The sequence below is a fragment of the Fistularia commersonii genome, chromosome 5 (assembly GCF_037954325.1).
Source record: "Fistularia commersonii isolate RoL2024-O1a breed Wild chromosome 5, RoL_Fcom_v1.0, whole genome shotgun sequence".
Classification (NCBI taxonomy): domain Eukaryota; kingdom Metazoa; phylum Chordata; class Actinopteri; order Syngnathiformes; family Fistulariidae; genus Fistularia; species Fistularia commersonii.
Genome location: NC_141288.1, coordinates 13,199,394 through 13,213,240, shown reverse-complemented (window position 1 = coordinate 13,213,240; position 13,847 = coordinate 13,199,394). Strand labels below are relative to the sequence as shown.

The window sequence follows — 13,847 nt, the reverse complement described above, 5'->3', positions numbered from 1 at the left end:
CACCCTATAATCTAAGTTAAATACAAACGTTATGTTTGTGTTTTTGGTTCTAGACGAATGCGGAGACGTAGGAAACAGTGTGCGTTTGCTAACACCGGCTCGTATCATGCCGATCTCGGAAGGAAATTTGAAATATGCTCGTCCTTTGATAGACATCCATTCATATTTTGAATTCGCCAATGAAAGACGACATCAGCGGCAAAGGTTTTTGTCGGGTTTTTCTCCATATAATTTTTGCTGCTGGCAGGCGGTGGGGAGCAGGACAGCAATATTAGCAGTTTTAATAAGGGACTGGAATGTGACGCGCTAATGCGAGTTACGGCGAGCGCCCGGAAGGTTAAGCTAGGTTTTTATTTATGCAACGCCTGTTTCTGGTATCGAAATAAGACGCCGCAAACAGCGTATAGATCCTGAGTAAACACTAAATACAATGTAATAGGATTATCACAAACGACACGGAACGGTATCGTGGTCCTTTCGCCGTGTTAGCTAAAGTCCGCTAAGCTATGCTGCTAGAGCACGACCGACTCATTAGCCCAGAATTCGGTTGACGGGTGGGGAGTCCAAACAGGCTTGAGGTGAACTCCAGTGAGGCGCAGTTTGTTTGCAAAAACGAGCGCTATTTCGACTGCAACAAGCAACCGCACACACTTTCCCGCTGGTTAGTGTCAATTCCTCAAAATGGGGTCTGTTAACGTACGTCTCCGCCATTTTGTGACAGGTTTTTCATTGAGCAAAGGGGTACGTGTAATGGTTGAATGTAACCCCATCAAGAAGATATCCTGCTTGGCAGTTACAGGAAAAAAGGGACCAGGAGTAATTTTCAGCCATCCCATGAGATGAGTCGTTTTGAAGTGGCCACCAAGGGACAGGAGCACTTTACCCCGACGATTAATAATAACAATAATAATAATAATGTTAACCAATTCACGTCTTACTGCGAAATGTCCCTTTAAAAGACAAAAAACGAAGAGATTTAGTGATCACTCTTAAGACCACCAAAACTTTGACAGCCAACATGGTAGACAGGTGGTTGAGCAGCAAATGATCATACATGATCATGATATCCACTAAAAGACCTTGACACACATCCATTGTAATCATTTTGAATTTAACCGCATTTAAAAAAAAGAATTCGAGTACCACATGCAAAAGCGTACCGACGCGTTAATTGCTCGTGTTATCACTGATCACTCACATGTTGATGGGCTTTTCATTATCTATGCAATATGTTTTGAAAGTAAAAAAATTATGTCGTTTGGTTTTTGTCAACTCGGATTAATCGCACACAATGTAGCAGCCTGTCTTGTTATTACTCATTGCAATATTTAAAAGCGTTGCTGCCAAGTAGTAACGAGATTGTTGACGCTTACTAGTCTTTCATCCCCATTTGCGAGACTGCCCCATTAAATAGCAACGGCAAGTTCATATTCCGAGGATTTTTCAGATCATAAATATGACACTTTTCCGGTACAATCTAAAGTTTTTGCGTGTGGTTTGTGATAACAAGATCCGTGTTAATTAGTGTTCTCCCCTCCCCCACGGGACGTTTTTCAAGTACCTCCTGACCCGTTTTCCAAACAGCGAGGCAAGTTGTCAGACGGTCCCTAAAAAAGAAAACAGTCTCTATTGTTCCAGCACCCGCTCGGCTCTGGACGGTGCGGTACCGCATGTGGCCACCGGGGGCGCTCACGCACGGCAGGCCGGGCTCCGCGGCCTTCACATCTTTTTGTCTGAGAACTGGATCCCTCTGCCGCTCTACAGTGTGTGCGATAGCCTCGGAGCTGCGTCCGTAACACACTGTCAAACCACTCCAAACGAATACAACCGCGACCAAAAGCATTAATTCAACGCCTTCTGTCATGGCGTTTCTAATCTGCCGGTAAATCGGTCGTATTTGTGACTGTTCGTTGGAACTTAGTCCAGGCTTGAATCGGGCTTGCTTTCTGTGTGCATCAGTCTTTATTAGCGAGCTGCCGCTCTTCTTGCTATCAGCTATTTCTTTAACTTTTTAAACACTCAGCCTCGCGAATGACTGAGCGCCGGCGGAGTATGGGATCCTTGGTGTCTTAAGAAGCGACTGAAGTGGGGTTTAACCGTTTTTGCATGCAAAAACAATGGCAAATTCGACGGGGAAAAATCTACTAGATCAGCGAAGGAAAGGACAGGCTTTCCTGGACGAGCTGCGGCAATTTCACCAAAGCAGAGGGTGAGATTGGGGCGTCTTTTCCCACATGAAATATAACTTTAAATATGCATTGAATGTTACCGCGAGTGGCACAGAACAGTTATTTAAACCTATGTCTGTTTATTTCTTGTGTTATCCCCACAGATCGCCGTTCAGGAAGATTCCTATCGTGGGTGGGAAAGAGCTGGATCTCAATGCTCTCTATATCAGAGTCGTCTCTTTAGGTGGATTTGCTAAGGTGAGTGGGAACCAAAAGTAGATTTTCTCCACACTCTGCCGTGTGTGGACTCCTCGGTGGACCGCTCTACAACTCCGTGCGGGTACCCCGGGACAAGTGTAAACCCCCCAGAAAAACGTTAATGGGTCGCTGTTGGCCTTGTGCTAGTTTGCCATGTATCTCCATGCAATGTGGTGGCTTGTGTTGTTGTGTGGTTTTGAATTGAGAGTCCAACCGCTCGGAGTCAGAGTGCAGTTGGAGCGACTCAAAATTAGCGGGCACGTTTAACATCGATTATCGGCACGGAGCCCAGCCTCGGAAAACACCGCTCAAGACATAGCCGTTCGCCCGGGCGTTTACCGGCTCGTTCCTCGTAGGAAAAGGGTTGATTTGTCTTTCTCGCCATAGCCATCTTTCTGTGGCTTCATGGCTGATCGCAAAATGTAGGCCTCGTAGGCCCATGTAGTGAATTCAGTAAACGGTATCAAAACTTGCTCCCAAATCGAAGGGGTCGCCGCAAGCCGACCGCGGTTGTTCGTCGCCGCCGGCAGTTTGTTGGACTTCGGCGTCGTTAGCTTTTAACGTCAAATGGGAATTAGTCAAGTTAGCTCGTTAGCTATTCTGCTAACTAGCCTCAACAGTAACGATATTATCTTAAGGGGAGTCAGGCAGTTGTACTCACTGATGTGTCAAATGTAAATATGTTCGCATAACAAACATGAGCCAATTCGGCGCTTCCGCACAACGTGCTCTGTCGGACTATTTCACTCGACGGGAGAATTTTGGACATTTTTAGCAGTTTGAAAAACTTGTCGGTTCTGATACTGTCTTTTTGGGGGGGATCTCAAGAAGACCAGATGGTCGCCGTGTATGCGCGCCTATGTATTGCTGATGCCGGTATTTTATTCCCTAACGCACTGATTCTCTCCCCTCAGGTCTCTGACAAAAACCAGTGGTCCGAACTTGGAGAGGAGTTTAACTTCCCAAGGAGTTGTTCAAACGCTGCATTCGCTTTAAAACAGTACTACCTTCGGTAAGTGCCAAAGCCATGCAGCTCTCCTCCTCGCAGGTAGCATGTGGGAAGTGTTTACAAACGTTAACGTGGAATCAACAGCAGCGCTCCTCTCTCTGCTGGGAACCCAGTCTGTGCCATGTTGGTTTACTATTGAGACACTATGGATGTATGGCCACTCAGTTTTATTCAAGAAATCCTGCCCCTTGTATTTGCAAACATTGTTTTGGAACATTCGGAGCTGTTAGTTCCCATAATGGCTCTAACCGTAAACACATGACAGTTTGTCCGCGCCGAAAATGCTGTTGCCAGCAGGCTTTCGGTTCGATAGATCCCATTTAACTGTAACGTATGTGAGTCCCAACGCAGTCCGTTGCTGGTGATGGGAGTTTGGTGTAAATGCTCATCTTGACTATTGCTGGCTTTTGAGGTTTTGGTCTAGCTGCTTTCTCTCTACTCAGCTTCATTCCCAACTCGTACGTTTGTTCCCATCACTATCACCTGTCTGAAGGGGGTTTACACCTCCAGAGAAGAGAAATCCTTGTCACCACTCATGGATGCTTCTCGGTAAATTGAGTTCACAAGTTGACGAAAAAGATGATTCGTTCAGAAACCAGCTGCATAGCACTAAGGAGGGTCGGAGTTCCTTCTGAGTTCAGACGGTGTCTAGTGAGAGTGGCATGGGGAGACAGCTCTGGCACATGTAGATGTCCAGCTGTGGCTCAGTGAGGTCTTCCTCAGTAACTTATTGGACACAAACTGCAGGGCTTTTCTTCTCCATTATGCCATCCCATTATTTAGATTGGTCTGCTCCTCTTCCAGGAGAAGTGGTGATTGTGTAAGGGTGTGTGGTTTCTGTGATTATATTATTTCATATGGTATTTTCTCTTTATAGGCCTGGTAAAACATTGCAGGTCAAAAAAAGTTGTTCTGTAATGAGTGTGCCTGAAGTATCTGTCAAAGAAAAATATCCGATCATTTTGTTCGTATAATTTCTCAAAGAATTGCTCAAAGGACACAATTAGATAAACTGTGATGAAACAAGGGAACCAGTTTGTGTTAACTTTCAAAGTTACTGTAGTTATTACCCATCAAAATACTGATGGAAGGTGAGAATGGGAGAGGCAAATGTAGCCTGACACTACTTTGAATTGACATGCTGAATGTGGCACTTCTGTTGGTCTGCTTTTGGAACTAATTTGTAAGGTTTATCTAAGGAAGCTCAATGTTGTGGATCTCGGGCTGCGGCAGCTTGACTTGACTCGCAACTACGGCTGATAATAGACTAACCTTGCCTTTCCTGTGCCACTCTCTGCTAACTGAGTGCGATCACTGCGGGAGTGATACATGATAGGATGAATCTTTTTTTCCTCCCTCCCTCTCTCTCACCCATAATATAATCAGTGTTGGGGAAATTTTCATTTTTGCTCCCAGATAGGAAGGTCAGAGTGATACGGAGGATCTGTTCTCATTGGAGCAGATTCAGATTTGTTGTTGCTTAAGAATGGATGCCTATACTTAGTAGATTTTTTTCACTATCTGGTGCCATGTTCATCCAGTTGAATGAATATCTTTAAACCTGTCTGAATTTATCAAAGAATCTTCAAACCAAGGTGTTTATTGTGCTGTGGTTTGTGAGTAACATTTGTGTCATGTAGGGGTATCAAGGAACTCTGCTGTGTTAAATTAGCCTATTTTTGTTCAACTTTGGACATGAAAACCCCCAGTTTCAAGATTTTGCTGTCAGTGATAAAAGTGTTGGCACATGGTTGCAAAAATGTCTGTGGCTCAAATCTGTGACTTTTCTATTACAGACCGATGATTCTGTCTGTTGATCAGTTGTTGTCTATTCTCTTGTTTGGATGAATAGGAAAGTCATGATGTTACTCTGCTTTAGTGAGTGTTTCTACTCAGAGCAAAGTAATAAGCGGCACTGAAGTTGATTGCCAGCTCTTGCTGCTGCCTGTGTGATATCTGAATGTCACTCGGTAATAAGCGAGTGATGCTTGCCAGAAACATACTTTCACATTGTTTTCAACTTGTGGAATCACTACTTTGCCATCTATCCTATCAGTGATGCTAATTTCATGTCAAACTGAGAGGGATTCACACTCTGAATCACACTTGCTTTTGCATCAGATCACACTGACACAAAAAGGGCACACATACAACCCAAGTGATGTTTTTTTAGCTTCACTGTCAAGAGTTACTGTCCAACAGCAGTGGGCATCAAAAAAGGTTCCTACTTTGTCTGAAACCTATAATCAAAAATATTCAGTCTTACTAATATTGTTGTCCAGACTGTCAGGCTCACCATAACAAGAATTTGTTTCCTTATGTCCTCCTTGAAATCAATTTTTTTATACATTAAATGACTACTACAGTTACTAGATGCGTAAGTGCTACACAAACATGAAATTTCACTTGTATTATTGTGTGATGTATGTTAATTTCCCCACCGTAATAAATAAATCAACACCATCAGCTTTGACTGCCTTTAAGCATCAACTGGGGAAAGCAGGATATCTGCAGCTGGCATCCAAACTTGTTTGCCTTATCCTCTGACTGTTAATGTGAATGTGATCAAAAAAACATACTTTGCTTTCACCAACTCCATTCATCTAGATGTTGATGGTCAACTCACCGAATTGCCTCTATCTCCACATCTTTAGTCCCACTAAATGCTGTATTCACTTCTCTCTGGCTTCCAAAGAGAATGTGACACCGAATTGGGTAGAGGAGGCTGGACACAAAGTTTTTGATGAAGGCGTTGCATCACTCAATAAGGCTCGCGAATCATTGTTTAGATAAATTCCTTCATCACAGTTAATTATTCACTTATTTAGCATGTTAAGAAGTGATAGTAATAAATTGGTAGACTAGACTGAATAAGTTCTGACATTGCTTGGTGACATTGCATGGTTACTGTCTGTGAACAAATTCAAGATGTTGTAAACAAATTCGGAGTTTATCCAGATCATCCAGTTTTCTTTTTTTGATGCTGATTATTTACATGAAACTCAATTTAATTTCTTTCAACAACAGCAGGACCTGTTCTGTTTTGGCCAAATTTTTTCTTAAATTGAGAAGTGCAGAAAGAGGTACAAATACATATTTAGAAGAAATTTAGAAATGATTTAATACCATTCTAATTATTGTGTTAAGGGTCACAAAATTTAGCTTGTAGTTTTCTATTGGATGAACATTTTTGTTATTCATCATGGTTTTGTCATTGCCATGAGATTTTGGAGGGGTTTTGCTTTAATCCATCAAACTGTTTGGGACACAGTGCCCTTAATTGCAGTCAAACACAATTCAGATTGTCCAGGCGCACACCCCACAATTTGAGAATTAATAAGTTATACTGTGAAATGTGGGCCTTGATGTTGCCACAATCTTTGACTTATATCTCAAACTGCAGGGCATTTTATACAGAAGCCAAGTCAGGTGACCGCTTCAACCTCTGCCTGCCCTCTCACTGCATCCCCTTCAGGAGGAAATCAGGCCCAGGAGGCATTGACATCTAGGAACCAGTCACTTAAACCTGTTAGCTAATGTTCAGCTTTTGATAGAGCTTGATGTTCAAAATGCTTAACTCTTGCAAACATTACAAGCTGGTTTAGGTAAGTTTTAAAACTGAAAAATTAAGCTCTAAAGTATAACATTAAACGGTATTCATGTTGAGGAGTCTACCCGGACAGGTCATGGCATTTTTTTAAACTATGATGTCATCTTTTAAAAGCATTCTTTTTCAAGAGTGTTTGGATGAAATAGTACTCTTCCTATTTCTTTCCCCTTTTGACCACCTGGAAATGTGACAGATTAAAGAGGAAATTGATAAATGGACTTAATAAGGCACTTGACCACTGGAGGTTGTTTGAGCAGTTGCAGCTTGCATAGATTCTACAAGTCCCTTTAAGTTTGTTGGTGATGGACGCACTTTCAGAAAAGAATCCACCATTCAGTGTTTTTGTCTTTGTGGTGCAAAGAGCTACTTAACACATTGTTCTAAAATTCAGCTGGTGACTGCCATATCATTGATTTATCAGCACATATTTTCATTCTCATCAAATAGGGTTAGGATCATGAAGTCCATATTTTTTCAGAACTTCCTATGTCCGGTATTTGTTTTGTCCGGTGTACGAATTGCATCAATTGTACTACTCAGATCACCATCACGTATTGAATAGTTGTTTACAGAGAAGCAATAGTAATGTTTACAACAAGATTAATAATGTTGTGCTTCTTTTTTAACATTGACGTGAAATCTGAAATGCTAGTCAATTGTTCTGTCTGTGAAACGGAATGAAATTTAGAGAGAAGGTGAAGACAGATATTGGTCAGTGTCCATCATCGTCTTCCTCTCTGCTGATGCTATGAGAGGTTGCTGCTTCAGCCAGTAGATTTTACAGTGAACTATGCGACATACACCCTAATATTATTTTAGGACTTAAAGAGTCTGATGTGATCATGGTTGTTGGAAAATACTGTATTTCCTCGCACTTGTATTTTTTTTAAGCTGACGGTTTTAATCAATCTGTATTTTTGGGGTGCAAGGGACTCCATGCCCAACTTGTGTCACAGGAATATCATTCAGAATTAGAACTCAAGGAAGCAAAACCATTTTTCATAATGCAAAGTGAAGTGTTTGGTAATGTTAATGCTACAAGCAACAGGCAAACAGCCAAACACTGAACAGGTGAGTCAGTTTGCTCTGTTACTGACATATCGTCATAACCATAAGCTTAAACAGACCAGACAGGTGCTCCGTATTCTGAACTGCTGCAAATCTTTATTGGCAATAAAAGTCTTCATATACATTGGCGCTACGATAAAGGTGTTTAGAGGCTTAGGCAAGATTTTCAGGGTTCTCAGGATAATTAAAAGGATAAGTAAATGTCACTCTATATGATATGATGTGTTTGTTGATGGTGACATTGTGACTGTTCCAGCAATAAGAATAGCAGGGCTATTTAGTTGAACAAACCTCCATGTGCCCCTGGTCCAAAGGAACTTATTATACTGACTGAGGTTGTATGACAGAAAATGAGAATATGTCCAGTATTAGGATTATGATGATAGAATTTGTATAATGTTTTCTGAAAAGTGATTCATTCAACCTTACTGATTGGTCTGACATGTTGAGAATTGTCACTGCCTTAGCTGGTATTACAATCTACGACGTTTCATGTAGTTTGGTTTATATTTTTTAAATGCTAATTGTGAGAGTTTTGTATTTCTTCGACAGCATGGTGTTCAATTTTGCATTTGCGGCCTTTATCAACCGTGGATCTTGAACAACTTCATAATTTATTGAATATCGAACTTGTATTTTGCCAGAACGGATTGTCTAAATTTACTATCAAAATATAAGCTTTTCTTACTGATTATACTGTATCTAATATGGAGGGGAAGTTTCACACTTTCATGTTTAACTGTCAGTTGTTGATGTTTTTCCTTTATTTGAAGAATACAGCAGATGTTCCTAAATTCACAGGCTTACTTATTTTAGTCAGCATGAGAAGGTCTATATCATTCCTCCTCCAACATGTCATACTTTCTTGTTATTCCTGTGTTTTTCACCCATTTTTGATTTGTGACTTCACTTTGTCAGCAATCCAGTGGTATTCTTAATCGTCTTATGAATCTGAGCATTCTTTTTCCTAAGCTGTGAGAAGTGTTGCAACACAGAGACAAAGTATAGACCTGGCAGCCTATCCAAAAACAGCTCTAGACACATAAAGCTTCACTAAGGTGCCTCAAAGTCCACCAGATATTAAACACCTGTTTACATGTGGTGTCAGACCTCCTTCTGCAAACATTGTCTGTGGTATAATTTTTAGCATTTATCATCTTTTGACTCTAGACACGTTTCACCACTTTCAATGTTTGAAGCCTGTTTGGTTTAAGAGACCTGTTTAAGAGATTATTCTGTCCAATATTATCTGTGTTGCCCCTGCTCTAAGTTAGTGTGTATGTCAATTGACATTGTCGCATAGCTGAAACTGGATGAAGTGGCCTATGATGTGACTTGCATTAGTGATTGCCAGTTCCCTCCCTTCTGTGAGGTGCTGCTCTCACCTTAGATGACCAATAGATAACGTTTATTGTGTGAACAAGCATGTTATAATGCTGACTTTAGTTACAGAATATAAATAAACAACACAAGAGTTTTTGAGGAAACTATCTGTCAAGGTTTAGATCTGAAGACTTTCAAGATGTAGTATTTTTAGTTTTGTTTATATTATGACCTACCCTCTAGCTGTGGTGGCCTCCATTGATAGCCTAATCTCGTTCACTTAGTCTCTGCTTGCCAGCAGATCAGCAGATCTGCCCATGTACTTGACAATGGAACTTGAATCTGGCTTGAATCCGTTTTATCACTTGATGTCTGTTACACTTAAATGGAAGGCTGTTTTCTTTGCAAGAGTTTTTGAGACGTTTCATAGGCTGTTGGTTTATGTAATAGTAGAGTACTGTATTTGAAAAGACCTCTGTTCCCTGAATTTACAAGTCACTTGGAAATAATGTATGTAGTATTGCCATAAATAAATACATTTGTGTTCAATAGTGTATTGCTTTGCGTGCATGTGTTCAGGTTCAAAGTCTGTCAGGATTCAATAATGTTGGCTGGTCTGTGTGCTTGATAATTACATTTTAGTAAATTTTAGTAAATCATTTAAAGTAGAGTTGGAGTAGGGAAACAAGCTTGGGAGTTTTATCCAATTAAAACAGATGCTGACAGGATTACTTTGGGGTCATTAATGGCTAAAAAAAGCATGACATTATTTTGACTTACTGATTGTTTTATATTGTTGTACCTCTGGTCCCTCATCTACTGTAATACATCATTTTTTTGTCGTGCCGTTCCTTTTAAAGTGCTTGTGTTTAAGTTTTCCTAATATTTGAATTTAAAGTCAACTCAAAATACTACAGAGGCATTCTACTACACAGGCCAATCATGGAAACCTGCTAAGTAGACCCACTGTCTGAGATTAAGACCTCCTGAAACTCACTGTGCTCTCCTGTGTCTTGGGTTCACAGTTTGATTAGGTGTATTCTGATATTGGTTGACTCGTATGCTTTCACCATGCAAAATTATGTTTTTGTACAGCAATATGAAGTGACCATTGCACATCGTCGATTTAACAGTGATCTACTTTTGAGGCCCTTGTGCTTCAAGATCCAACCAATCAAAAGCTGGGAGATGAAGAACTGACTTTTAGTTTAGGTGTTTCTGGTTTATGCTTCTCTTATCACTCTTAGGTCCATGCTGGAAAGCAAAGTGCTAATCCTGGTTGTCTCAGCTTCAGTAACCCTCTTTGAATAACTACTATACTGAGTTTATCTACACCTTCTATGGCTGACTTAAGTAACATGATGACTGGTAATGGGATACACTATTCTGTATTGTGCAGATACTGGCACATAGGCAGTGGTGACATGGCTTTCATTGCAGAGTGCTTCCATTCAACATAATCAACTGGGACTGCTACACCAACCATGTGCGACAAATCTCTATTTTTTTCCAAAGTGGTCTATTTTTGTGGCCCTCCAGGCATAAAGAAATTACTACATATAACTACATATAACTGTTGAACAAATGGGCACAGCTTCCTTGAATACCTCATCGTACCAGATGACATTTGAGGCAGCAGTATAACATTTTGATTTCTTTCCACTACACATTAAGAAAGTAGGGGTGAATCTATAATCGGGTGGTCAAAGCAATCAATATGTATTTGCAGTGCAGCGTCATTGAGATAATGTCCATCAAACAATGCAGGCAGTATAATCAACAGTTGAATCTAGATTCTTCTGCTTCTAATTAAACTTGCAAGTGAATATTCCTTAGCAGCTCCACTGCAACACACAACTGTGGACCCGGTCCACTCAGCCACCCTGGTTTGCCTTATGACACTCCCTTCCAACATCAAATACCCATAGGAAGCCAGAGACAGACATTTGAAGTTATGCTTGTAAATGTTTTAAGGACGTAATTTAGCAGAAGTAGTATTAAATTTGGCATGATAATATTTCAACTAATCTTAAAACATATTGTTAACAGTGCAGCCTTCTAGGATTTTAGTTTTGCCAGTTCATATCAAATGGTGAAAATACTGTCAAACATGTACTTATATAAAAAAACAAAACAAAAAAAAACCCTTTTGTTCCATATGATATGGGAGGAGAAAAAGTAATTTGAAGGCATTTGATTGATAAACAAAAAGTGATAATCAAAGAATTGTGATTATACACCAGTGGATGGTAAAAAATTTAAAAAAAAATTAAATTAAAATTAAAAAGAATTTTACCACCCACACTTTTGTTCAATTTTATTTATATAGTTTTCCCCCTACTTTGGAGAGTCTAGTTTGAACGAAATGCTATGCAGCTTTAATAAGCCACTGTGTCATTGAGATTGACCATACTGATAACTACATTTTAGATATTTGCAGACAATAGATTTGATACTTGTTCATTGTGCTTAATTGCCAGCGCTGCTGATTCTGTATTGACATGTGATTTTATTATTTGTGGCACTCACTGGGTTTCTTCAGAGCATTGTTATTGAGATGTATCACCATTAGTCAGAATCTTTACAGATATAGTTTTAGTCAGCCAGAATTATAAGCCACATGTTTTAGAATGAAACATTACAGTTGACTTCCTATTCAAATACCGATTTCAGTCAGCAATCTTTGCCATAAATTATCTGCATTTAACTGCATTTTTACAATGATGAATAATATTTTGTAGCTGTCCTGTTATTATTGACAAAGAAAACCATAATCAACCTGAGTTCAACAGCTAGCCCAGTTGACTCCCTTTAAACATATCTTTGCTGAAATTGGTGTTGGGTGTGTTTGCTTATCTTCATCCATGTCCAGCAGGGGGCAATCAACTCACATGCACAGACACACTGAAGGCATTAGGGCACCCAAGCCTCTTACATTGATTGAAGCCAGGGGTGTATTTCAATTTATGTTAACCAGATGACTTCAAAATAGCACAGTACTCATGTTCAGGGTGTTTCTGTAATATGTCTGTTATCTCTTCACATGTCTTGTCTTGTCTAGATCCCCGCCCTTTGCGGTTAACATTTTGAAGGGATACTAAGTAAAAAATGAAACGATGATACATACATTTTGCTTAACAGTTGATGTAAAATGAAAAACCTTTAAGGGCTTCTGTTTATTGTTGCATGTTGTTGAAGTGGGGAGGAGACAGAGGTTTCTATCGTCACGCACATATGAAATATGGAAAGTGCAGGCAGAAGCAGCTGCAGTCAGCCCCCACCCATCTCTAGCCATTTTCTGCTTGTGCCCAGACAGCGGTTGATGATGCTGCATTCAGTTGCGGGGCCTATCTCTCCCACGCTCTCCACTCGCTACGAGTGAGAGCTCAGTGTATTTATAGTCCAGTGTGTCACCCGGCAGCCAGCAAACGGGGGATTACCTTGGCTGTGATGAACACGCGGGGCCTCATTCAGAAACAGGCACTTGCTGGCTTGGTGACTCACGGCCACACAGGCCAGGTTCACTACACTATCACTACTGAGGTATTTTTCTGTCTGTGTGCATGTGTGTGTTGATGCTTTCTGGCAGATGAAAGTTTTTCAGCTACAAATCTCAGAAGTGCTTGATCATGAGATGCATGCTCCTAGAGTATTTTTCTCATGCTTAAGGCAAGAAAGCAAGTATGGTGAGAGTTGCAGCAGAAGATACATTTCTTGTTTGATGCTGCTTAACTGCTTTGTTGTTTTTTTTGCCACTTGAGATATTTTTTTAATATGAAATGTTGTGGTGGAAAGGGTGGTACTTAAATCACCCTTGTAAACCATTGAATGTAGAATTTTAATGCTCAATACTGTGGAAGTTTTGGACTTTGAAAATTATAAAATTTGCTTTACTGTATAGAGAACTTTTTAAAAAGTTATTTTCACATACTTTTAAGAGAATTTGTGGCTAAGTTTGACCAAGACAGACCTGCGTTGATGTCATTTGTTTAACTTAAAAGTTCAGGTTTGGTTTGTTTTTGAATATGCAAAAAAAAAAATGTCTCTGACTATGAAAATTGTCTATTGTGCTGAAAATTGCCTTTCACAATATGGACACTTCACATGATTCCTGTAACTGGGGCTTGTCTGCCTGTTTATCTGTATATATTTCTGTGTTTGGGTCTTTTGAAATAGTTTAGTGGGAATATATCTTGGAGATTCCACATCTCTGGGGTTAAGACTACAGGAAGCAAACAGTGTGTAAAACAATTGGTGTCTCCTCGAACAGCCCATGTCTCATCCGAAAAGACTGCATGTGAATACACCGTAAGACCAACAGCTGACAGTCCAGCTGCACATACATTCTATGTCTGCAAAAGAGAACCTATTTGGGACTTGATGACTGCCATTTGTCCTCTCTGGCTCTTGT

At 40.2% G+C, this 13,847-nt stretch overlaps 1 protein-coding gene across 2 annotated transcripts in view; it reads left to right on the top strand.

Moving 5' to 3' along the window:
* Window positions 1-1,726: 1,726 nt before the first annotated feature.
* arid2 (AT-rich interactive domain 2) overlaps window positions 1,727-13,847 on the top strand; it is a 42,032-nt gene continuing 29,911 nt past the window's right edge. For both annotated transcript variants that reach the window (XM_086146888.1, XM_086146887.1), the window contains exons 1-3: window positions 1,727-2,209; window positions 2,333-2,426; window positions 3,341-3,438. In XM_086146888.1, coding sequence (XP_086003014.1) covers window positions 2,118-2,209; window positions 2,333-2,426; window positions 3,341-3,438 — 284 coding nt within the window. In that variant the 5' untranslated portion in view covers window positions 1,727-2,117. The remainder of the gene's footprint in view (window positions 2,210-2,332; window positions 2,427-3,340; window positions 3,439-13,847) is intronic.